The sequence below is a fragment of the Ornithorhynchus anatinus genome, chromosome X1 (assembly GCF_004115215.2).
Source record: "Ornithorhynchus anatinus isolate Pmale09 chromosome X1, mOrnAna1.pri.v4, whole genome shotgun sequence".
NCBI classification, from domain to species: Eukaryota; Metazoa; Chordata; class Mammalia; order Monotremata; family Ornithorhynchidae; genus Ornithorhynchus; species Ornithorhynchus anatinus.
Genome location: NC_041749.1, coordinates 91,323,556 through 91,348,883, shown reverse-complemented (window position 1 = coordinate 91,348,883; position 25,328 = coordinate 91,323,556). Strand labels below are relative to the sequence as shown.

Here is a 25,328-nt window from a genome sequence, read left to right as displayed (position 1 = left end):
TGAATAGCAAGTGCTTAAAAAGTACAAATCGAAGTGTAAGGGTGATACAGAAGGGAAAGGGAGTAGGGGAAGTGAGGGTTTAGTCAGGGAAGGCCTCTTGGAGATATTTTAATAAGGCCTTGACAGTGGGGAGAATGGTGGTCTGTCATATAGGAAGGGGGAGGGAGTTCCAGGACCGAGGCAGGACATGGATGAGGGGTTGGCAGCGAGACAGATGAGATCGAGGTGCAGTGAGTAGGTTGACATTAGAGGATTGACGTGTATGGGCTGGTTTATAGTAGGAGCTCAGTCTGTTAAGGTTGGAAGGGGTGAGCTGATTGTGTGCTTTAAAGCCAATGGCGATGAGTTTCTGTTTGATGCACTCATGTACATGTATGTAATTTACTTATATTAATGTCTATCTCCCCTCTAGGCTCCTTGTGGACAGAGAACATGTCTATCAACTCCATTATATTGTACTCTCCCAAGTGATTAGTACAGTGCTCTGCACACAGTAAGTGCTCATAAATACAACAGTAAGTGCCACTGGAAGTTCTTGAGTAGTGAGGAAACGTGGACTGAACTCTTTTTAGAAAAATGATCTGGGCAGCAGAGTGAAGTATGGACTGAGGTTGGTGGGTAAAATGTAGGAGAAGTTGCCTTTGCACTTTAGTAGGTGGATTAACCTTGGCCAGTGGTAACGGGGACAAAGAGAATAGGGGAGAACACAGGAGCGATGCAGAGTGGTCATACCTGTGAATCCATTCATTTGGAGTATCAGGTAGGGGGGCTAAGCCGCTAATTCACGTGTCCCTGTTGCAGGCTTTAAACCAAGCTGAGGAGAAACAACTAACTAATCAAAGACTATTGGTTTCAACATATCAGAAGGATTTCCTGGATGGCTAAATGCCACGTTTAGTCATAAGAAGCCAGAAAATGGAACAGGCTGAAAGCAAACTGAAACTCACACCACCATTGACTTATCAATGAAGTTTTTGTGACCACTTAAAAAATGCTCACGTAAGTGGCAATAAGGAGTCAGAAAATGACAACTGAAAAAAAAGAGGAGTTCTGTTGGATATCCTCTGAAGCAATTGTTGAATTTCCGATCAAAAATAAAGCAGGAGGAAGCTGGTTGCCAAGTGACAGTCTGTGTCTGATTGCTTCATTTGGCCTGCTTCATTAAAGTAGGCGTGTTTAAGCTTTGCTTTTAAACAGCAGAAAAAGCCTAGTGTGTTTGGTCTTTTCCATTGATAAAAGCAATTTATTTTAGCTTCTGCGAGTGGACGGTTATCAGTATTGTTACCAGGCCAGTTCAGGAGAGTTCTGACTGCCTGAGAATCTTTCCCATAGCTCAGGTCACCTTTGCCTTCATCTCTGTATTCGAGGTAACAGATGGCAGAGTACCAACCGTATTTAAAATCAACAGGGTTACAGCTATAGCTGCTCAATGGGCTTTTTAGGAATAGTACACCTCCTTCAGGCTCAAGTTTCTTTTTGTCCAAGACCAGGGAACACAGAAAAGGGCATCTTCAACCATTCTGCTCCTGTGCTGCTTTCACTCAGAAACCTCCAATTCACAGAGTCTGATGAACCTTTTGCATTATAACCATGCTATGCTCATCACTAGATGATAAACTCCCTGAGGGAAGAGATAATGTCTACTACCTCTCTTGGATTCTCCCAGGTACTTAGTTCAGTACTCTGAACACATTAGCTGCTCAATAAATACTATTGCTTGCCACCACTATTAAGGGACAAGAAAGACTGCAGACAGGAGGAGAGTTGGTGGATGATTTTTCTTCCGAAGCAGGTCAGGCTCTAGCTAGTGACTGTGAGGGACCAAGAAGGATCATGGGGGAGGAGAAGCAGCTTCACATCACCAGCTGTGATGGGTGTCATGGTCCACCCACAGGCTACTCTTGTCTCCCACATGCTGCAGCTGCCTGAGATGAAAACAAACAACACCCAAAATCAGGATGAGAAAGGGCTCAGAGTAAGGCAGACCAAATGTTCCCAGTGCCTTAGCACACTAGTGCTGTAGCTATGGAAGAGAAACTGTAAGGAAGGCTCCAGTCCTTGCCAAAGATGTGGCCCAAGAGGCCCAGAATGGCCAGTGGGGGACATCTCAATCAATCCCAGCCACTCTGCTCATGGCACCCCTACAAAATCCGCCCCCCCCCCCCCCAGTTATTACTATCTCTCAGCCACAGCTCCGTCGTTCAGCTTGCAAGTGGCTACTATTGCCGAGGCGGGCACTGCGCACCAGTATTTATCCCAAAAGAGGAAGATCATTCTTGATGAAGACTTGGAACAGAAGGTGCCATCAAAACTTCCTTGTGCAGCTGTGGGTAGAGGAGTGACTAGGCATTTGAACAGCAGGGTAGCCAATCAGGAATTCCTCTTCTCTATATGGAGCTCAGGGCTCTCAAGTGGATAACACCACTATCACCCTGAGCCCCTGAATGATCTCATCGATTTTTCAAATAATCAGACTCAGAACTTTGAGGAAGAAAAATTAATTTAACCACAAAATGTTAGCTACTATCCCTCTTTCAGCCTCCTCAGCGGCTACCCGGAGCAGAGGCAGTTTGCATCAATTCATCAAACTTCTTCGACCATTTGGCCGGGTCCTGAATTCCTAGCCCCTTTCTGTGGTGACATTGGGGACCTGTCTTCAAATGCCATCGAGTCGACACACCCTTTTCAGAACCCCCCATCTTCCATCATAAAGTCAGGGACCTGTCACTCTGCTTAATATATCCCTATTCCCACATAGGCCCACTAGGCTCTTGCTCGGGCTACCCTTCAGCCAGAGTGCAGAGAAAATGGGGTTTATATTGTCCCCCAGGCTGGGAAACCTGCCCTTAAAGAAGTAGCTTCACTTTCCCCTTGGTTTGCTCTTGCCTAAAAAGCTGGGTTAGTGTGAAAGGCAGAATGGAACAGAAGACAATGACCCGCTTTAAAGGGATCAGTTCTAATGAAGAGGAAAGGCAGATGCCTGGATAGGGCAAACTTTTCCCTGTAGGCTGGACGGTGCTCTGCCTCCATTCCACCCAAGATCCCACCTTGGAGAACAAAGTCTCCCACTGCTCAGCATGAGCTTGAAACCTGCCACTGTGGCAAGAACCAAAACGGCTAGCTTTATTTAGGGCTATGCCATCGTCTCATAGGCACTGAACTAGGGGTCCCTGGTGGTTCCTATTAAAATAGTCAGCCTCCTCCCAGCTGTTCATCCTTCCAGCCCAATGCAGTTGACCAAGCATGCCTCTGCACTTGGATGGCATATACAGTCTTCAGGAATGAGGGCATGTAAGGGCACTGAGTAGGAAAGAATGATCAGCTATGGCGCTGACCAAACTGTCAGCTCACTCAATCCCTGGCCGGGCAGCACTGCCACCCATCCTGCCCAGTAGTCCTCAAGGCATCCCCTGCAGCAGTTAGGACATCTGAAGTCCTTTCTCTCAGCAGCAGGGGCAATTAGGACAGTCCTATCCCTGGGATTCCAGCCCTGCAGCTGCTACTAGTCTTGCCCAGGTTCAGCCCACCACACAGGATAATTTTGATCTCTGCACTACTCTAAACTTCACAAAGCTGAAATTAGGTTTCTAAATGGCAAAAGAAGGTGATGTCACTGAGCTGATAATGGCAGCAGATGGGTGGCTGTGCCCCCTTGGTCTCTGCCTCTGGGTATCAGGTGGGTAGGTAGGTTGCACTGGGCTCCTCAGACTCCATCACGCAGGCACAGGGCCTCTACAGCTCCACTGGGCCCCTGGGCTACACCTCCAATCACAAAAAGCCTCTGCTGGGCCTGGAGGCTGGAACAGGAGCAGCGGCCAGTGGGCATGGAGGGCAAGAGCTCCCATTTCCTCCTCACAAGGCTGAAACCTTCCACGGAGCCCAGCGGGGAGGGTTGGTTTCCTGAAAAAGAAGAGATCCAAAGTGATGAGAGGAGTGTGAGCCACCCCCAGATGATCCTCAAAGATGTCAAGTACATTAGTACCTCAATCCCAGTAAAGTAGGCAACAAAACTTTCCAACCTCCCCTCTGCTCACCCCTCTCCTGGCACTCCTCCCCTTACTGCCCATGCACTTCTGAAATCACATTTCCTCCAGGCCTCTTCCAGTGAATTCTTCTCTCTGGGTCATCTCCCCCAAACTACCATCTCAGCACTTCGCTGCCAACTACACACTTAGGCCCTTCTCCAGCACTTCTGTCCCTGTGGTCTAACATACCCTACTATTTTTAACCATTTACTCAACTACATAGCCATTTTCATTTTCTCTTCTTCTCTCCGTTTCCCCAGCTAGAACATAAGCTCCTCGGGGACAGGGATTAGGTCTTCTCTCATCCCTGCCTGCCTGTTCACCTGTGCACTGCACAAACACTGAGGTTCTCAGGCCTGAAGTCTCAGAACCAAGAACTGTCCATCATTCTTGACGGGCAACTCCATCCTAATTCTACTGAACTCTCCTAAGTGCTTAGTATAGTGCTCAGTCCAGAGCAGGTAGTCAATAAATATCATTGATGGGTTTCAGCTCATCAACTCATAACAGTTATCAAAGTGAGGGAAATAGGCCCAAGCCTTTCTTAGGTATAGTCTGGCCGAATTCCTTCCCTGGCTCTTCCACTCTCCACCACACCCTGAAGTCTCTCAGTCCTGTGTCCCTAGAGCTCTCCAGATGCCCCTGCTGTCATGTAACTCCAGGTGGTGGTTTTGACAAGGACAGCGATGCTCTTTGATCTGTTGGATAGTGCCTGCCCGTGCCGCCCCCGAGAGAGTGAGGACACTCACCAAGGCCGCCTATTGCTACCACACGGCCCCCAAGGTAGCCTGTCACGAAGTCAGCTCTCTTCTCCCTCATCCTTACTGAGCGCGGCAGCTTACTCCAGACACCTGTGAGAGAGAGGTAGTGCACCTCAGGGTTATGGCCACCTAGCCTGAGGGAGTGGCCTGGGCACAAATTAGAGCAAAGGAATTGATGAGTTTTTGTCCTACTTAAAATCCCTGACATCTATTTTGCCAGGTCTTAATCTCTCAACCTTTCCTGACAAGGGGCTCTTCTCTTCACAGTTGTTCCCTAGAAATGCTAGGCTAAGTTGATGCTTCTTACTTCTGAAAAGTGGAGTTCCTCCATAAAGTCACACTGCAGAACAGCTGTAGATGTTCCTAGGACCCCAGACATGAGGTCAGCTATGTAGGTCAGGGGAAAGAGATTGGACCTTGAGTTTGGGACTAGGATAACCTTTGAAGGGGTGGGGGTGGAGGACATGGAAATCAATCCAGTTTTGAAAACTGGGACTTTAAACTATTTCAGTCCTAGCTCAAAATATATTTTGCCCTTTCACTTCTCCAGCCCCTGCAAGATACAGATCTGATCTGATTAGTGAAGGGTTTCCATGAAGAACAACCATGCTCCCAGTGTGCACAGTTCGAGGGCAAATTAGGCTCAGAGTCGTCCCCCCACCCCCATACTCAGTGTCCTTTTGGAAAGCCTACTGGCCCTCGGGATGAGTGTGAGGGTCCCAGGCAAAAAGGGAGGTGCTGTTCCTGCCATGGAACCCAAGAAAGGCAACTGAACTCTCCCTTCCCACCTTTTTCTTCCTCTGACTTCTTTGTCCGCTATTTGTCTCTTCTTGAAGTAGTCCAGTTTTTTTTATGGTATTTGTTAAGCACTTACTATGTGCCAGACACTTTACTAAGCACTGGGGTAGATATAAGCTATTCATCTTGGACAGAGTCCATGTCCTACATGAGGCCCATAGTATTAATCCCCATTTTACAGATGAGGTAACTGAGGCACAGAGAAGTTAAGTGACTTTTGTCCAAGGTCACAGAGCAGACAAGTGGCAGAGTCAGGATTAGAACCCATGTCCTTCTGACTCCCACGCCTGTGTTCTATCCATTAGACCTCACTGCTTTCTCAGTGTTTCTACCCTCCATTCCCCCACTCATTTAAAAGCCTCACCTTTATTCCCACTCCAATCCAGCTGCCTTCCAGTTTTGTCTCCCGATACCTTTGTCTCCCAATAGCTTTTTCCTCACTCCACTCTTCAGACCTCCTTTTTAGCTATGTTCTCCTTTCTACTCATAACTCTCTGACATGACCTCTCCACCTCAGGTTCATATGGAGATGAGCAGGGCATTGAGGCAGACTTTCTCTCAGTAGACATCTTGGGGCATAACCCCAGGGATGCAGACACAGAATGAGTCCCTGGGCATTCTGTTCCGCCTTCCTCCTCCCCATGCTGCATCGAGCAACTCCTCTGCTGGGAGGGAAAGATGCTAGCAATCCTCTCTCCTTAAAGGATCCCACTCTCAGAAAACAATCTGTAGGAACATCATTTGATTGCTTGTTATAAAGGCCAGAAATGCAATCAGGGCTCCTCCTCTGCCTTCATTCATACTGGGCTAATATCTGTTGTATCTTTTCCCAGCTCAGACCTAGGCCAAAAAGCAGCCTCTTGTCTGGGCCGGGCAAGAGAGCTCTCAACTGAAAGATATAGGTGAGAAAAGGGTTCACAGCTTATATGTATGTACCACTGCCCTCCGTATTGGAAGAGAACATTGCTGACAGTGCTATCTATCCATGTATGTACATGTGGCCGAAGAGTCCTACAGACTAACACCACTCCATTCCACACTGGGCATATCCACACTGTGACTGTCCTTTGCTATACTGTGTTTTCCATTTGCAGCATCAATCACTGGTTTCTCATCACCTCTCAGTTTCCCTTTCCTCCCCAAGTCTCTACTCAAGGAGAGCAATTTCTCTTCTGATTGCTGCACACCAGCCTTGTCTGAAAGTTGCAATTTTCTCTCAGTAGTACACTACTCCCTTATATAGTTTGAAACTATGCTTTACTGTATCTTTACAAGATTTTTTTGCCTCCCTGCTTATGTATTAAATGTTATTATTCTTCAGTGGGAGGGGAGGGGAAAGGAGAGGCAGGGAAAGGGAGAAGGAGAAGTGGGGAAAGGGGGAGGGGAGGCGGGGAAAGGGGAAAGGAGAGTGGAGAAAGCAGCACGGCCTGAGAGTCAGAAGGACCTGGGTTCTAATCCCAGCTTCACCACTTGTCTGCTATGTGACTATGAGCAAGTCACTTTACTTCTCTGTGCCTCAATTACCTCATCTGTAAAGTGGGGATTAAGACTAAGAGCCCCATGAAGGACATGGACTAACCTGATTATCTTGTATCGACCCCAGGGCTTAGAACAGTACCTGGCACATAGTAAGCACTTAATGAATACCATTAAAAAAGGGCAGAGGTGAGAGATGGAGAAAGGAGAAAGGAGGGGAGAGGAAAAGGAAGGATCTGACAAGATCAGGCTGTTCAAACCAAGAAGGATCTTCTTTCCCATGGCAACAATAAATAACTGGTCCACTTCTAGCCCAACTCTTATCTTCCTCTGTTCCAAAACCCAAGGAGTGTTGTGGTAGGGTAGTCAATCCTCAGTCCTGGCAAGGTCACCCTCCCTATCATATCCCTATTTCTATGTCCTTCCCTACCTCCCCACAAGCTGGCTTTGAGCTTATTTCCACTAAGAAAATGATGCAGCTCTCTGACCAGGGTCTCTCAAACAGTTTTTCAGTTCCTGCTCTCTGCCAAGCAACAAAGCAAGAGTTAAGAGAAGAATGGATTTGACCGGAAGTTAACTGAAAACAGAGAATGAAAGTACTTAGATCAATTGCCTCGATTCCCTCTTCACCCTCCCAAGCCTCAAGCCTCCGATTTAATCAGTGCTTCTTCTCTTGCAGAGGCACTTCACTTCTAATGTCACTAACCCACAGGCATCAGATGCATTGGGATTTTGGTGCCATACATCCTAAGGAGTCTTGGGAGGGCATGGGAAGATTCCCAGAAGAGAACTGAACTCCCCTCCACCAAGCCCACCCCTCACACTTCTCCCAACCAGGATGGGCGATTGCTCAAGGCTCAGAGCTGAGAGGAAGGACTTCCTGTTCCCTCCCTTCAAGATAACAGAACAGGGGCTGGGAAACCCATGACTGGTGAGCAGAGGTATATGGGGTTGGGAGAGCTGGGGAAAGCTTGTCCTAATCCCAAAGGGCTAGTTCTGACAAATCTTCATTTCTCATACAATCAGACATAGACACTCCCTGGCCAGGCCAGGAACCCATCCTTAACATCCTCTTGTGTAATCAGAAGGACTCTACTGCCGAAGCTTTGGGTTTCTATGGCAGATCTGAAATCACCCAAGTCATGAATTTCTGATTCCCCTGTGGCCTTTTGAGGTGAGATAGAGACAGGGTTGGGGGGAAAGGTGGGGAGAGAGAGAAAAAGAGGGGAGTGGGCTGTGGCTGTGGTGGGTGTGTCTATCCTCCCAGTTGGGGCTCATCTGTCTATAGTGGGGTTCCAGCTTCTTCTCAAGTTCCAGTGGAATGGCTCCCTAGCTTTCAAGAATATTGGATGCAGTCTGCTCACCTTGCTCCGAGTTGAACATCTCCACAGTGTTGACGAAGTGGGGGCGGGAATAGAAGTTATGGGGCCCAGGTTGCTGCAAGCCCCCCAAGCTGAAAAAGCAGCCTTCTGCCATGGCACAACTGGCAAAGGCACGCCGGCTGGGCACGCTTGGGTAACGAGTCCAGCTCTTCACCTCCAGGTCGAAGGCTTCAAAGGCGGTGACCGGAAGCTTGCCCTGCCGGCCTCCTAAAGAGAAGATGAGAGAAAACCCCAGGAGGGCCTGACTGAAGTCCCTCATTCCCCTCCCCCAGCCTTCCCCATTCCCTACTTAACCCTTATCCAGCCAGGGCCCCATCTAGGCCAATTCACCCCACGCTGGACTCCACCACTCTCTCCAGGTCTGTGGGGGCAGGATAGACTGTCAGGGGTCTTGCACAGACAGTGGGTGCAAGTTCTACCCAAGGTGTATTTGACTCTTGAGAGATATTTCCCCACGTCCAAGAAAGAAAAAATCAGTCCCTTTGGAGGGACCTCTGGGTTTAAGGAAGTAGGAGAATGGACACTGGAGTCGGGGTAGGGCAGAGAGGAGAAGGTGCAGGTAGTCTGTGACCTTTCAAGGAGTTTGGACTATTCACACAGTGGTGTCATCCCAACCAACGTAACTAACTTGGTCAGCAAGACTGCAAGAGGGGAAGTGGGAGCACCTCCCCCATCAATCACCGACACATCCCGCTTGCTACACAGCGAAGCTTTTTCCTGTCTCTGATAGAGGACGGACACAGACTACCAGAGCTTCCCCACTCCCTTAGTGTCTCTCTGACACCCTCATCTACCCAGCAGGAAATTTACCCAGGACATAGATCTTGTTTCCCTGCAGGAAAGTGGAGGCCCCGTAGCAGGGAGTGGGCATGGAGGGCAACGGCTGCCAGTGGTCCTTGGCTGGCTCGTAGACCCGCACCAGTGCCTGCGGAGCTGTGTCAGAGCCCATCCCACCCAGCGCATACACGGTGCCATCTGCAGGAAAGAAGGAGGCAGACCTCAGCCCTGGGACCCAAGTCCCTAGTGAAAGGATCGTCGTCAATCTGTTGCTCAGAAGCACTTTAGTGCTCAGCAGCTTCACTAAAGGGCTTTTGGTATCAGGGAGGGTAAAGGGCTTGGGAGAACCAAGCACAGGGAAGGAAGAGAAAAAAAAATTAGATGACATCCAAATGCAAAACAAGAGTACAGTCTCACAATTGATACCGCTTTACCAAAGTATGTAAATTCAAAAGGGCCAAAAGGGGTGACCCTAGCACATCAGTAGTCCATCTCAGCAGCTCCTCCTGTCAACTTCGAGTTCATTGCTAGAAAAGAGCAGAAAATCAGAGTCCCAGAGTGCAGGACGGCCTCTACTCCATTCAAATCCTTCTCGACCTCTCAGCTGCCTTAGACACTGGACCACGCCCTTCTCCTGGAAATGTTATCCAACCTTGGCTTCACTGACTTGGTCCTCTCCTGGTTCTCCTCTTATCTCTCTGGCCGTTCATCCTCAGTCTCCTTCGTGAGCTCCTCCTCTGCCTCCCACCCTGTAACTCCCTTGGCTTCAACTACCACCTTTATGCAGATGATACCCAAATCTACATCTCCAGCCCTGATCGCTCTCCCTCTCTCCAATCTTGCATCTCCTTCCACCTTCAAGGCATCTCTACTTGGATGCCCTCCCATCACCTCAAACTTAACATGTCCAAAACATAGCTCCTCATCTTCCCACCCAAACCCTGTCTTCCCTGACTTTCCCATCACTGTAGATGGCACCACCACCCTTTCTGTCTCACAAGCCCGTAACCTTGGCCTTACCCTTGACTCTTCTCTGCCGCTCAACCCACATATTCAATCCATCACTAAATCCTGTCCCACCTTGACGAGATCATTAAAATCCACCTTTTCCTTTCTATCTAAACTGCTACCACATTAATACGATCACTCATCCTATCCCACCTGGATTACTGCATGAGCCTCCTTGCTGACCTCCCAGCCTCCTGTCTCTCCCCATTCCAGTCCATACTTCACTCCACTGCCCAGATCATTTTCTACAAAAACACTCAGGACATGTCACCCCACTCCTCAAAAAACTTCAGTGGTTGCCCATCCACCTCTATATCAAACAAAAACGCCTCACCATTGGCTTTAAAGCACTCCATCACTTTGCCCCCTCCTATCTCAACTCATTTCTTGGGTACATACAGATTTCTCCTCATGCAGGCATTCAACCTCCCTGTGGACCTTAGCACCCCTGAACCCTGCAAAACAAAATTGGTAAGACTTCGAATAAAGGGCCCCTCTGCAGTGGTACAATGGCTTAGGTCGCTTCCCAGCTCCCACAGGTGCCAAAGTATTCAGAGCAACAACAGAATTGGGCGGCCTCCCCCTTCAGGTAAAGGCCAATCTGAGGTCAGGCAAGGAAGAGGAAAAAAGACAATGGGAACATACCACCCAGCAGGCAAACCGAGTTACCAGAGAGTCCAGAATATTCCAGGGATTGCTACTTACAGATGGAGCTTGGTGGCCTCTCTCCTGAACACAGGAAATGAGAGAGCATTAGTAGGATCAGTAGATAAACTGTATGAAGACATTAGCACTGTGGGGTAAGAAGAGGGTTTAGGATTCAATTTCACCACTGCATTCCTTGCACAAGGGCCAACATTTCGCTTTTGACGTTTAGTCCAAAGGAAAACTCCATGGGGCATCTCGTGCTGGTTACAAGAGTCCCCACAGTGCTTGCCAGGCCTCCTGCAGTCTGCCACCATTCACCCCACCGTCTCATAAGGGACTCTCCTCTCTGACTGGTCCAGTAGCCACCTCCACCTCGCTGGGGCAAGATTAAGCCAGACTACTCCCACTACCCCAAAGGACTTCCCCCTCCCCTGGATATTCAAATAAAAAAAGAGCACAAGGATCTAATTATAATCATTTTTCTGTGTCTCCCTAGAGACACCATGGCAACCCAGTCCAGCATTCAAGCAGAACCACCACCAAGTCCCACCAGATTCATGTCCATTAGAATTAAAGCAAGGCCCCCATATCCCAGTGCTCAACCAAAGACTGGCTCAGGATGGTAAGAGATGGAGAAAGGGAGAGGGAGAAGAGTTGGGAGAGGGAGAGGGAGCACACAGTAGATCAGAGCTGGTGTCCCAAGCAAGGCTTTCTCAGTGTTCTCACACACCCAGGCAACCGTCCTTTGGGCTTTCAGAGGAAGGACGGACTAGGGGTTGTTTCTAAGGAGCTGAAGGAGAGTGCCAGGGCCTCTACCCTCTAAATTTAGAAGCAATAATGTTTGGGGAGTGAGACGTTCTAAGGATCCTTCAGAAGAACACAGCTGATTGTGATAAGCGATTGTGAGGGCATATACGCATTTTCTCAGCAGGGGATAAGATGCACTTTCCAGAGAGGGTTTGAGGGGGGGACATTAGTACCTTTGGCCTACCCCTGATTCCGTCTTCTGGTGATGTCACACATATGAATGATGTCATCAATCCCCAGAAGCCCTAATCCTCCTTGCCTACTGACTTTTTCGACAGTATCACCAGCAGGGAAAGATCCCAGGTACAAACCTCTCTGGGCTTAGGAGCAAGAGGAGAAGCAGTAGTTTGGGCAGCACCAGTTCTCCACTTCAGCATAGTTCACTGAATGGGGATGACAGGTTTATAGGAGGAGAGATTGTCCTTATGGGCTGAAGACTGACTGCCTCTTTTTTGACAGTGTGTTACTTGGGGACAGGATGTCAATTTGGAAGCACAGAACTTTGACTTCCCAGACAGTCAGAGAAGGGCAGTTTGGGAGTAGGCTTTATGGATTCATTCAGTCATATTTATTGAGCGCTTACTGGGTGCAGAGCACTGTACTAAGCACCTGGGAGAGTACGATCTAACAGTAAACAGACACATTCCCTGCCCACAATGAGCTTGCAGTCTTAAGGTAGAGGGGAGGGGGAAAGAATCCTGGGAATACAGCAGAGGACTTATTTTCCTCCAAGCTCCTTCTGGGCAGGAAACATGTCTACCAACTCTGTTATACAGTACCCTCCCAAGCACTAAGTACTGTGGTCTGCACACAGCAAGTGCTCAATAAACACCACTGATTGATAAAGAGGGCTGGGGCTGTGTCTCCTCCCCGACATGGCTGCAGCTGCTCCCAAAATGGCCTGTGCAGAGCTGGGCAGGGTGAGTGTTTGCAGAGGCTACTGATTCCTTATGATGTCTAGGAGGGGGCTGGTCACCTGCGGGCAAGGAAAACATGAGGCCTCCATGGTAACCGGCAGCCCCATTGCCATGGTGACTATCTGACTTGGGCTTTATGTTCTTTCCTTTTGTTCTGCAAGGGACCATCTCCACCAGCAGACCTCTAGGCTCCCTGCTATTCTGGGCTGCAAGCCAGTTAGGCAGCCAGAGCACTCAGGGGCTAGGCTGCTTCCTCCACGTGAGCTCCGGCCACTGAGGAGCTCTCGGGGAGCATTTACCCCAGATGTGGAAGGTTAAACTCTGAGACCTGCTCCTCAGTGGAAGTAGGGGACAGAGCTTCAGCCTGTGCTCCATTCACTCCCTGGAGTACAAGGCCTTGCCCTGCCTATGACCACACTCCATAAGCTTCTGGTAGGAAATCCCGATCCTGGCTCAAGACCCGGACTATCCTAATCAAGTTCTCAGCTCCACCTGCGGCGCCATCCCACACACTCTCCCCGCTGGGCCCTATTTTTAGTCAAGGGAGCCGCCGTCTGTGCTCATAGCAGTGCCTCCCTTAGCGATGAGTAACCGTTAACCCAGTGGTGGTTGGGGGGTGTTGTCTAACGCCTCTCCTCCTAAGAGCACTTACCCTCTGGGAGATTAATCAAACAGGTGGCTTCTCCAGTCTGAGACACCCAGGCTGCAGTCTCTCCAGAGACTTTCCTCTCCCAGGAAGGCCCAGCCTCCAATTAGAGAAAGGGTTTTCAGAGATGGTACAGAAGATCCAGGAAAGGAGAGGTACCAAAAACTGAAGCCCCAGTCCCCAGGCTCACATATACACATGTTCTCCCCAACCTCCCAAAAGCCCAGAGAAAGTCTGCAGGAAAGGTTAAAAGAAAACTAAAGACTTGTGCTTCAAAATAATCTTAACCCTCAAAGGTTCTGACATAAAACAGATTCAGCCCCTGGGAAAAGTCTCAGCTCCCTTCAGACCGCACGTCAATTCCGGTGAAATTCCCTGTTTTAGATTTCACCCTTGCCTTGTTTGTAACGGCTCTTGCATATCACTGGCTAGATTTGTTTCCCAGAGTTCCCCATGGCAAGCAGCTGGCAAAGTAGCCCTTCCTGAGAGGTGGGCAGTCTGGGCCTCAAGAGGGGCAGGGAACCAATGACAGCTAGTAGAGGGAAGGTTGGGGTTACTGGAAAAGCAGAGGTGTTACCCTAGACAAGTGCCTGGAGCGGGAGAGAAGGAGGGGGTTAACCTCACTGTGCCTCGATCTCGCCTGTCTCGCTACCCGACCCCTGGCCCACATCCTGCCTCTAGCCTGGAACACCCTCCATCCTCAAACCCGACAATTACTGTCCCCCCCACCCCCTTCAAAACCTTATTGAAAGCACATCTCCTCAAGGGGCTTTCAGATACTAAGCCCCACTTTTCCTCATCTCTCACTCCTTTCTGCATCACCCTAACTTGCTTCCTTTGCTCTTCCCCCAGGCAGCCCCACCACACTTAGGTATATATCTGTAATTGTATTTATTTGTATTGATGTCTGTCCCCCACCCCACCCCGACCCCAGACTCTGAGCTCATTGTGGGCAGGGATTGTTGCTGTTTATTGTTGTATTCTTTCCCAAGTGCTTAGTACAGTGCTCTGCACACCAGAAGTGCTTAATAAATACAATTCAATGAATGAATGAATGAGGGACAGAATCAAGGAGAACATTGACCAGCTGGGTCATACCACTGAAGGCCACCCTGCTAGAAAGATCACCTTGGAATTTTAAAGCTGGACTGAAAGTGAAGCACACCAATGTGGTCGGGCATCACACTACATTTGCTTCCCCTTCCATTTTCTTTAAACCCAGTCTGTGTGTAAAAGACGTTAAAGGTTTCACCCCAGCCAGCTGTTTTCGCCAAGGAATCTCATGAGTCCCATTAAATCATCTGGAAAGATTGAGTACTAGTTCACAAAGTCTATTTGTGGAGGGAAGAGGGCACAGGAGAGGGAAAGGCTTGGTTAAGTCCTCTCAACTCCATCTAATGGATTCTAACCTAGTCCTCCTTGACCTGTGTCAGCTGCCTTTGCCCCCATGGGCCATTTTATTTTCCTGAGCACACTTTCTGACCTTGGTTTAACTGATGCCACAGCTCTCTCCTGCTTCTCCTTTTGCCCTCGCTCGTCTTCTGCGTCTCACCCCCTGTGAGTGTCCCTCAAGGCTCTGTTCTGTTCTGGTTCCCCTCTTCTCCAGCTACACTTGCTCCATCGGGGAGCTCATCCATTCCCACTCCTCAGCTACCATTTCTATTCAGATGGCTCCCAAATCTCTCTCGCTAGGCCGGGCCCCTCTCCTCTGTAGTCACACATTTCATCTTGCCTCTCCACATGGATAACCTGCTGGCACCCCACTCCGTCTGAAATTGAACTTCTCATCTTCTCTCTTCCACCTAACTTTCCCACCACAGTTGACACCACCACTATCCTCCCTGTCTCTGAAACCCATCATTTTCATATCACCCTCGACTCTTTGCTCTCTTTCAACTTTCACATTCAGTCTTTCACTAAATGCTGTTTTTTCCTCCGCAACATTCCCAGGATCCATCCCTTCTTCCGCCCACATCCAATCAGCCACCACCCTAGTTCAGGCACTTGTTATAGCCTGACAAAACTACTGAATTATCTTCCTCTCTGGTGTTTCTGCCTCATGTCTCTCCTCTCTTCAGTCCACACTGCACGTTGCCGCCTTAATTATCTTTCTAAAGCATCATTCTGCACGCGTTTTCCCAAGGCCTCAAAAATCTCCAGGGGGTACCTCTTCCTCTCCACATCAAACACATTCCCGACCATTGACTAAGGCAGTCCATCAGCTCTCTCCCTCTTATTTCTTCTCTCTCTTCTCCCACTACACCCCAATTCACCCTCCATTCCCCTCAAGCCAACCTACTCACTGTGTCTCGTTCTTTTCTCTCCCACCTCTGACCCTCACTCACTCCTTTCTTCCAACCTGGAACTCCCTCCCACTTCAAATCTGCCGGACCACAGCTCTCCCCACTTCCAAAGTTTAATCAGTAGTATTTATTGAGCACTTACTAAATGCAGAACATAATAATAATAATAGTTATGGTACTTATTAAGCATTTACTATGTGCCAAACACTGTTCTAAGTACTGGGGTAGATACAAATTAATCAGGTTGGACACAGTCCCTGTCCCACATGGGGCTCCCACTTTTAATCCCCATTTTTGAAAGATGAGGTAACTGAGGTACAGAGAAGTTAAGTGTCTTGCCCAAGGTCACACAGCAGACAAGTGGTACAGCAGGGATTAGAACCCATGTCCTTCTGACTCCCAGGTCTGTGCTCTATCCACTAAGCCATGCTGCATCATACTAGGTGGTTGGGAGAGTATGATAGAATTAATAGACACAATCCCTGCCATCAGGAGCTAAAATCTAGCAAGGGAGACAGACACTAAAATAAGTTACAGGTGGGTGGAGAAAGCAAGAGTTTAAAGATCAATGCTTAAGTGTGAGGGCAGGGGTGAGTACCAAACAAAGTCTTTCTGAAAACCCTCCTCCTCCAGGAGGCCTTCCCCAAAAAGCTTTTCTTTTCCCCAGGTCAAATGCTCCCAGTTACCAAGTCAGCACATGTGTGCTCACAACCACAACCAAGCACTTCAGTATGTATTTTATGGCTGTTTCCCTGGCTAGATTAACTCCTTGAGGGTAGCATTAGACAATTTTTTGCACACAGTAGGTGCTCATTAAATATTACTGACTGATCAAGTGAGCAGTCAAGCTGGGAACCAAACCAGGAAGTCCCAATTCCCAGCCTCCAGCCCCACATTTCATCTCTCCCAGCTGCTCTGCCTGCATCACTCCAAAGGTTAGATGACCCTGGAGGGAAAGAGAGAAATTCCAATGACAACACATCTTAACCATCTTTATGAGATCTGCTCAAGCCCTAAATGACCTTAAATCTCCCTCTCAGTCTCACTTTCTCTCCTTTTTTCCACAGAAAATCAGCAAGCAGGTCTGTTTTATAAAATGCCTGAGGGCATTTCTCTCTCAGCATTCTACCCTGGGGTCTTGCACATGGGAACATGGCCCAGCCTCCAGATGAAAGTTGTCCAAATCTAATAGTGGCTTAGATTTTTAGAGCAAAAGCCTCAAACCTAGCTCTAGAAACAGAAAGTACCCCTGGAACAGCTGTGAAAATACAAAAAATGATACTGATCTAGCCCCAAACCCAGTCAATCAGACCCCAGTCTCCCTGGCTTGTGTCAGAAGTAAACTGGGAGCCACAGTTCCCTCCCCACCACCCTTTCCCCATCCTACCTTCTGAGCCCTCACCTGCAGTGGGCCGGCCCATAACTAAGGACAACAGGGTGCTAGTCAGAGAGCACAGTCAATCATTGTGGGACCTGAGAGATCGATTTAAAGGGGGTGGCAGAGTCATTCTGGATCCCCAAAGTAAAGAAACAGAAATGGAATTTTGGGAAGAATTAATGAAAACCAACCAGAAAGAAAAGGACAGGGGCAAAGATTCTTGGATTATTTAAAAGGAAAAAAAAAAGTTGGGCAAGAACTGAGAAAGTGAATGGTGAAAATTCTCTATCCCAGTTGGGGGAAAAACCATCTGACAAACCAAACAGTGTAGCCTAGTGGATTAAAGCACGGGCCTGGGAACCAGAGGACCTGGATCTTTATCCTGGCTCCACCACGTGCCTTCTGTGTGAACTCAGGCAAGTCACTTCACTTCTCTGTGCCTCAGTTTCCTCAACTGCAAAGTGGAAATTCAATCCCTGTTCTCCCTCCTACTTAGACTGTGAGCCCCATGTGGGGCAGGGATTGTATTCAGCTTAACTTGAATCCACCTCAGTGCTTATAGCAGTGCTTGACACCAAGTGCTTAGTACAGTGCTCTGCACATAGTAAGCACTCAATAAATATGATGGAATGAACATAGTAAGCCCTTAAAATACCATAAACAAACACACAAAAACCCCAGGGAGTGGGAAGAGACTGAACTAGAGGAAATCTGATCAGGACACAGAGGGGTAGGATTTCCCAGGCCTAGATGCTGTAGGCTGCCCCCTCTCCCTCCAAAACCCAGAAACAGCTCCTGACCCGGAGGAGAGAAGCACTCCCAGAGAAAAGCCCAAGGCTCACTCTCACCTCTCTCGATAGCTGAGATACCCATGGACTGCTGGGCCAGCGCTGCCTTCTTCTCCCACTTGCCCTCGTCAGTGCGGAAGACCTCCACAGAGGCCAGAGGGCTCTGCTCCGAGTCCATGCCCCCAATCACCAGCACCTGCTTCTCCAGAGCCACTGCGGCAGCCCCAGCCCGAGGCGTGGGCAGGGGAGGCAGCGCTGCCCACTTCTGGGAGATCACATCCAGCATTTCCACTGTGCCCAGGGGTATCCCCGCCTGGCTGCAACCACCCATCACAAACAAGTGCCCATCTTGGTATACGGGTGTACAGTACACCCGACAAGTGGGCATTGGGGGGAAGATCTCCCAGCTGAAAGACCTGGCATTGCTGGTAGCCATCACACTCATGGGCATGGTCACTCAAGAGAGACTGGGGGCAGCGGCCTGTTTGCAGCTAGGGCCCACGGCCATGATCTGGAGACAGCTAAGCCCCAGCTGCTTCCTCTTTCTGTCTTATCCAAGTCCAGAAGGACAAGAGCAATGAACGAGTCCTTGGGGACCAAGGGCAGCGACCCAGGATGGAGGCTTGGCTCCAGACAGAGTCTCTGAAGCCCGGAAAGGCAGCTGCACCTCAGAGCCTAAGGGGAAAATGTGCCTCCCTTCTTTTTCAAAGGACGGGAAACAGCCAGTTGCCAATTTGGGAAGGACGAAGCACCCTCGGACCCGCTAAACCTGGACAAGCCCAGGCTCCAGCCTCAACTCTGGTATTTCTCGCCCTTCTTGGGAGGTCCTAGGGTTGACTGAGAGCCAGGCACAGCAAGTGACCCCAGACCAGACCCGTGTTGCTGTTATGCCTCTAGTTCCAGGCAGAGTGCCTGGATCTGTTTCCACTCTTCTTGGAAGATGAGAAATCACACCCTTGGTCAGCAGCTCCTCTTCCAGGCTCCACATTGAACTTCCATGGCCATTTTCTCCTGGAAGAGACAGAAGACACAGTGCAGCTGGCTCTCTCTGGCCCAGGCCACTCCCACCCTCACAAGTCTACTTCCCCACATAATCTTCTTGCAGCCGATTTATTCAATGGGAGGCAGCCTGACCTAGTGGAAAGAGCCCAGGCCTGGGAGTCGGGAGATTTGGCTTCTAATTCCGGCTCCACCACTAGTCAGCTAGGCGAACTTGATCAAGTTACATAATTTCTCAGGGCCTCAGTTTCCTCATCTGTAAAATGGGCATAAAATAGCTATTCTTCCTCCCCCTCGGACTGTAAGCCCAAGATAGAACAGAGACTGCGTCCGATCTGATTATCTTGTATCGACCTCAGCGCTAACCACAGTGCCTGACTTATAGTAAGCACTTGATAAATGTCATTATTATTCCCAACATCTGGGAGTTCAGGAGTAAAGTGAATCAAACTTGGGTTCGAGGAAGAGAGATCCTAAGAACAATTCTGCAGGCATTATTGCCTAGAAATCACCGGGCTGGCTTCCCTCATCGTAGGATCCCCACCCTCAACCCCACAGCACTTATGTACATCTCCTTCCCTTCTTCCCTTCCTGACCACCATCTTCAACTGTTCATTCTCCAGTAGCTTTCCTCCCCATCCCCCACTGCTTACAAACATACTCATGTCACCTCTATCCTAAAAACCCCTTCCCTTGACCCCATGGCTCCCTCCAGTAATTGCCCATCTCCTTTCTACCATCCCTATCCAAACTCTTTGAATCAGCTGTCTACACCCACTGTCTCCAGTTCCTCTCCTCTAGTTTTCTCCTTGATCCCCTCCAGTCTGGCTTCCACCCCCTTCACTCCACAGAAACCATTCTCTCAAAAGTCACTAATGAGCTCCGTCTTGCCAAATTGAATGGCCTCTACTCCAACCTAATCCTCCTCGACTTCTCAGCTGCCTTCGACACTGTCAGCAACCCCCTTCTCCTAGAAACATTATCCAACCTTGGCTTCACTGACACTGTCCTCTCCTGGTTCTCCTCCTATCTTTCTGGCTGCTCATTCTCAATCTCTTTTCTGGGCTCCTCCTCTGCCTCCCACCTCCTGTGGGAGGCCCTCAAGGCTCAGTTCTGGGTTCCCTTCTATTCTCCATCTACACCCACTCCCTTGGAGAACTCATTCGGTCCCATGGCTTTGACTACCGTCTCTATGAGGATGATTCCCAAACCTACATCTCCAGCCCTGACCTCTCCCCTCCTCTGCAGTCTCACATTTCCTCCTGCCTTCAGGACATCTCTACTCGGATGTCCCGCTGACACCTCAAACTTAACATGTCCAAAACAGAACTCATATTCCCACCCAAATCTTGCCATCCCCCTGCCTTTCCTGTCACTGTAGGCAGCACCATCCTCCCTGTCTCACAGGCCCGTAACCTTGGCATTATTCTCAATTTCTCTCTCTCATTCAACCCACATATTTAATGTCACCAAATCCAGTTGGTTCAACCTTCACAACATGATGATGATAATAATAATAATAATAATAATAATAAGGTATTTGTTGAGCGCTTACTGTGTGCCAAGCACTGTTCTAAGCACTGGGGTAGTTACAAGGTAATCAGCTTGTCCCACGTGGGGCTCACAAACTTAATCCCCATTTTACAGAGGAAGTAACTGAGGTACAGAGAAATTAAGTGACTTGTCCCAAGGTCACACAGCGGACAAGTGGCGGAGTGGGGACTAGAACCCATCTCCTCTGACTCCCAAGCCGTGCCGTTTCCACTAAGCCATGCTAAAATCCACTCTTTCCTCTCCGACCAAACTGCTTCCACATTAATCCAAGCACTTATCGTGTCCCCCCGACAACTGCATCAGCCTCCTTGCTACCTCCCTGCCTCTCCCCACTCCAGTCCATACTTTACTCCGTTGCCTGGAGCTCCCTCCTATCTGACAGGAGATCACTCTCCCCCATCTTCAAAGCTTATTGAAGGCACATCTTCTCCAAGAAGCCTTCCCCAACTAGGCCCTCATTTCCTCTTCTCCCACTCCCTTCTGTGTCACCCTCGCACTTGGATTCGCACCCTTCATTCACCCCTCCCTCAGTCTCACAGCACTTACGTACATATCCATCATTTATTTAAATAAATCTGTCTCCCCCTCTGGACTGCACGCCCGTTGTGGGCAGGGAACAGGTCTATCAACTCCAGTAGTAGTAGAGAAGCATTAAGGCCTAGTGGATAGACCATGGGTCTGGGAGTCGGAAGGTCCTGGGTTCTAATCCCAGCTCCATGACTTACCTGCGGTGTGACCCTGAGCAAGTCATTTAATTTCTAGAGCAGCAGCGCCAGAAGTCCAGGGCCGAGACGGCGCGGGGGCGACTGGGAAATATAGTCCGTTTCCTGCTCTGTGCTTTGGGGCAACTGGGGTGGGGCAGTTGAGGTTGGGGCAGCCACTGCATTCGATCCCTGTGCTTTTTTACTTTCGGTGGGTGGGAGGAATGGGAGGTTGGGGAGGGGAGCCTGGAAGGGGGTAGAGGAGAAAGAGGAGAGACGGGGAGCATAACGATCGATCGTGCAAGCGATGGGCAGCTTCGACTGGTTAGCAGTGACAAGACGTACCCGCCAAACCCTATTCTCTCTCATCTCCGTCAGTACACTAACCTCTTCCATTAACCACAATGCTCCAAGTCCTTCTCTGTAAACTCGTTGCAGGCAGGGAACATGTCTACCAACTCTGTTATATTGTACTCTCCCAAGTGCTTAGTACAGAGCTCTGCACACAGTAAGCACTCAATAACTCCAGTTGATTGGTTGTGCATCAGTTACCTCATCTGTAAAATGGGAATCAGGACTGTGAGCCCTATGTAGGGCAGGGACTGTGCCCAACCTGACCGTATCTACCCCAGGGCTTAATACAGTGCTTGGCACACGGTCAATGTTTAAATCCCACAAGATTTTTAAAACTCTGATATATTGTACTCTCTCGAGTGCTTAGTAGAGTGCTTGGCACACAGTAAGCACTCAAGAAACGATTGATTGAGCTGTAATTTCTTTTATTTTAATGTCCATCTCCCCGTCTAGACTGTAAGCTCCCTGTGGGCCAGGTACCTGTCAGCCAGGTCTGTTGTACTGTGCTCTCCCAAGTGCTTAATACAGTGTTCTGCACACAGGCAAGTACTCAATTCATGGACTGATAACAGTCTCAAGCAGGTACCAAGGAGAGAGGGAAGACGTTCGGGCCCCCCACAGACTCTGGGCTCTAGGTTCTCCCTAATCCACTGGAGGGATTCACGAGGCTGCCTCAGCCTTCCGGGAAGTCTGAACATTCTGTTTCTGCTCCCAGAGTGTCCGTCCGCTATTCTTTAGTCTTCGCCTTGTTCCACCGCATTCCACAACACCCTTGTCGCCTCCCTTCCATTTTAAGAACCTCCAAACCCCAGACCCCCCAACCCCTTCCCCCCCTCCCCCGCTCCATCACCGTCATGACATTCAGCCGGTGGCAACAGCGATCTCCGCTGCCCTTAGGAACGGCCCTGGCCTTCTGGCAAAGTCGCTCAGTGAAAGTAGGTTTACTGCGGCTTACGTGGCGTCTCTCCTGGAGCTCCAGCTGGAAGAGGGCACCACATGCAGAGTTCGGAGCCTGTTAGGGCAAGTAGGTCGGCAAGCCACGGAGACGGCAGACGACCACACCCTCCTCTCACCCCCGGGCATCTCTGGCTAGCATGTTCCCACTCGGCGAGGGGCCCGACGCCCTGGCTTCTGATCAAGCGCCTGGGCCTCTTACCAGCCTGAGAAGGGTGGAAGCGAAACGGAGATCTTCTCCTCCCCGCACCACCCCCCCCCCCCCCCCCCCCCCCCCCCCCGCCACCGGTGCGCTAGGAATCTCCCGGCCAGAACGCTTAAGGCCCGGAGGTTGGGGGAACAGGTTCTCTTGCACCCCGCCCCAGGGGGCCCTGAGGATCCTTCCCACATTTTAGGGATGAAGTTAGCACGGTCAGCCAGTTCCTCAAAGAGAACCCCGGGAGGTGAGGAGAAAGCCCGGAGAGGGGCGGCGAGCCACTGGGTTGGAGGCGGAAAGGGGAAAAGGAACCGGGCGCTACAAGGCGGCGGAACCTCTTCAGACCGGGAGTATGGGATGAAGCCGCCGCCCCGACAAACGTTTCGACTGTCGCTAAAATCCTCAGCCAGAATCTGGGAAGCCGCACTCCCGGGTCCTTTCCCTGCTGCGGCGTCGAGCGTCTCCCCTCCCTCCTCTCCGGGGAGAGTCTCCGGTAGGGCGGCCCTCCCCCGGGGGAATCTCGGCTGGGCGCCCCGGGCCCGCTCCAAACTTGCCGCCCCCGCGCTGTGAAGGGCCGGGAGGGGCTGCGGCGTTGGGTGCCAAGGGGCGGGACCCGGAGAGGGTCGGAGATGCGCGGCCCCGCCCGCCACCAAACTCGCCCCCGGAGCCCTGCGGCCAGCGGGGTCCGGCCAGGGGGGTGAGGAAAAGCCCGAGGGCACTTACCCCGGGCGGCCGGTTCCAAGCAAACTTCCCGAGGAGAACAAAGTGGGGCCGGCCTGCCCCGGCCTGGGCGGGGGTCGGGGCCTCTCCGCTCCCCCCTCAACTCCGCGCACCTCTCCTGCTCGGCGGCCGGCTCGGTGCTCCGCTCGCAGCTCTCACCAGCACGGGAGAAGAAAACACCCACCGTTTTAACCCTTCGGCTGTCGCCCAGCGAGGACGGGGGCCCCCACGGGAGGCTGGAAAGAACCGAAGGGGCGCAGAGATTGCGCCCCGGCGGGACGAGAGGGGGGACCGCCCCCCGCCGCCCCCTGGGGATGCTCCCGCTCTTCGGGCCCGATCGGCTCCGGCTGGAGAAGGCAGGTGGAAGCCGTCGCCCGGCCCGGCCCCCCCGCGCACACTTCGATAATAAATAACCTCCGAGGGAGGGGGGTGGGAGGGAGACGAGGGGGCTCCGGCAGGGAAGGGCGGAGAGCTCCTCCGCCCAGAGGCTGAGGAGGAAGAAGAAGAAGATTCCCAAATCCCCTGGGAGGGTACTCAATCTGAAGGCTAGGCCCCTGGCTCCGGCAGGGCCGCCACCTCTTCCGACAAGCTTCCTCCATTCACTCCCCGCTAGCCACTTCCAGTACTTACCTATCCATTCGTCCCCTTCCTCAGCACCTGGGGAGAGGCGGATAATCAATTACCCAGTTCGTCATTTCTTCCGATCGCGCCGTTTGGAACTCTTTTTACGTCTTGCCTCCCCCATTCAAGCACAAACTCCTTGGTGCCGGGGAATGCCTTTCATGCCCCTGTTGTGCGTGGCACAGTGCATCGCACCCAGTGGGTGCTCAGTAAAGGCCATCACGATGACTACTAGGGCAAGGAGGGCTAAGGCCGCCCCCCCCCCAACTAACACACATTAGGTCTAGGCAATCCTATGCAAAGCCTCACACCTGTTGGATTTGATTCAATAAACTTCACCTGTGGTGGCTTTCTCCCTCTCTCTTTCCCATCCCGTTCTTTCTTTCCAAAGGGCACGGCCCTTATGGGCTCTTGGAACCTCAGTTAATGGCAAAATACCAAGCCCGGCTCTTCTGGGTCTTGGCAGCCGGTCATTTCTAAACTCCTCAGTGGGTCTCTGCATTTTGCCTGCTCCCTGCTTCCAGTGAAATTGGCTTTCAGTCATTCCATCTTCACAGAGGGTCATGCGGGCCTTCGTCTGAACACCCCCGTCAGATTCACCGCTTCTTCATCGTTACGATGATTATTACAGGCTTTGTTAAGCACTTACTACGTGTCGAGCACCGTGCCAAACGCTAGGGTAGATATGAGATAATCAAGTCAGACACAGTCCCCGTCCCGCATGAGGCTCACGGTCTAAGTAGGAGGGAGAACAGGTATTCGTTAACATTACTTTCATTTATCAAGTGCCTTCCGGGTGGATGATGCTGTACTAGACTCCCAAATTAGGGTAACGGAAGGAACGAGCTTGCCCATAGAGGCAGTGCGGCTTAGTAGAAAGAGCACGGGCTGGGGAGTGAGAGGTCATGGGTTCCAATCCCAGCTCCACCACTTGTCAGCTGTGTGACTTTGAGCAAGTCACTTCACTTCTCTGTGCCTGTTACCTCACCTGTAAAATGGGAATTAAGATTGTGAGCCCCACGTGGGACAACCTGATTATCTTGTATCTACCCCAGCGCTTAGAACAGGGATTGGCTCATAGTAAGTGCTTAGTAAATACCAGCATTATTATAAAACCAACACAGAATAAGAGATCCACTGAGTCCTGGAGCAATGTCTGGCTTTAGAAGCCTGCGGCTGGGGAACTCCAGGGGCACATTCCCCACCCACGGAGAGAACACTTGGCTAAACCCGGCACTAGGCCAAGCATCACGTGCCAGACCCCAGGTTTCCCCCTCTGGGTTCATCGCCTCCGCCTATCGACTTCCACAAACCAGTTGTCTGCCCAACGGCAAAACCGGCTCGTCTGGGGGAAGAGGGAAGAGTTTTTGTGTCTTCGGGAAGAGGCAAAACCACCTCCCAAGTCCTTGCCTTCTGGCCTCTGGTCAGTCTTGGCCCATCAGGGGATGAGGGAGCATCATGGCAGTAATGCAGGCAGGATAGTCACAGTGTGCGGCCTCAGCTTGCTCGGCGACC

The 25,328-nt window shown here is 50.7% G+C and overlaps 1 protein-coding gene across 5 annotated transcripts; it reads right to left on the bottom strand.

Moving 5' to 3' along the window:
• Positions 1–2,482: 2,482 nt before the first annotated feature.
• KLHDC8B (kelch domain containing 8B) lies at positions 2,483–23,486 on the bottom strand. Of its 5 annotated transcripts, none has more exons than XM_029050859.2 (7): positions 23,196–23,486; positions 22,278–22,482; positions 17,775–18,725; positions 9,253–9,417; positions 8,425–8,649; positions 4,775–4,876; positions 2,483–3,900 (listed from the first exon to the last, which is right to left on the bottom strand). In XM_029050859.2, exons 3-7 carry the CDS (start codon positions 18,163–18,165, stop codon positions 3,704–3,706), a joined length of 1,080 nt encoding a protein of 359 aa, XP_028906692.1. In that variant the 5' UTR covers positions 18,166–18,725; positions 22,278–22,482; positions 23,196–23,486; the 3' UTR covers positions 2,483–3,703. The 5 variants fall into 5 exon arrangements, with proteins under 5 accessions (XP_028906692.1, XP_028906693.1, XP_028906696.1 ...); XM_029050860.2 differs by having other exon boundaries at positions 22,278–22,334; XM_029050863.2 differs by having other exon boundaries at positions 22,278–22,301.
• Between the last annotated feature and the right edge of the window lie 1,842 nt (positions 23,487–25,328).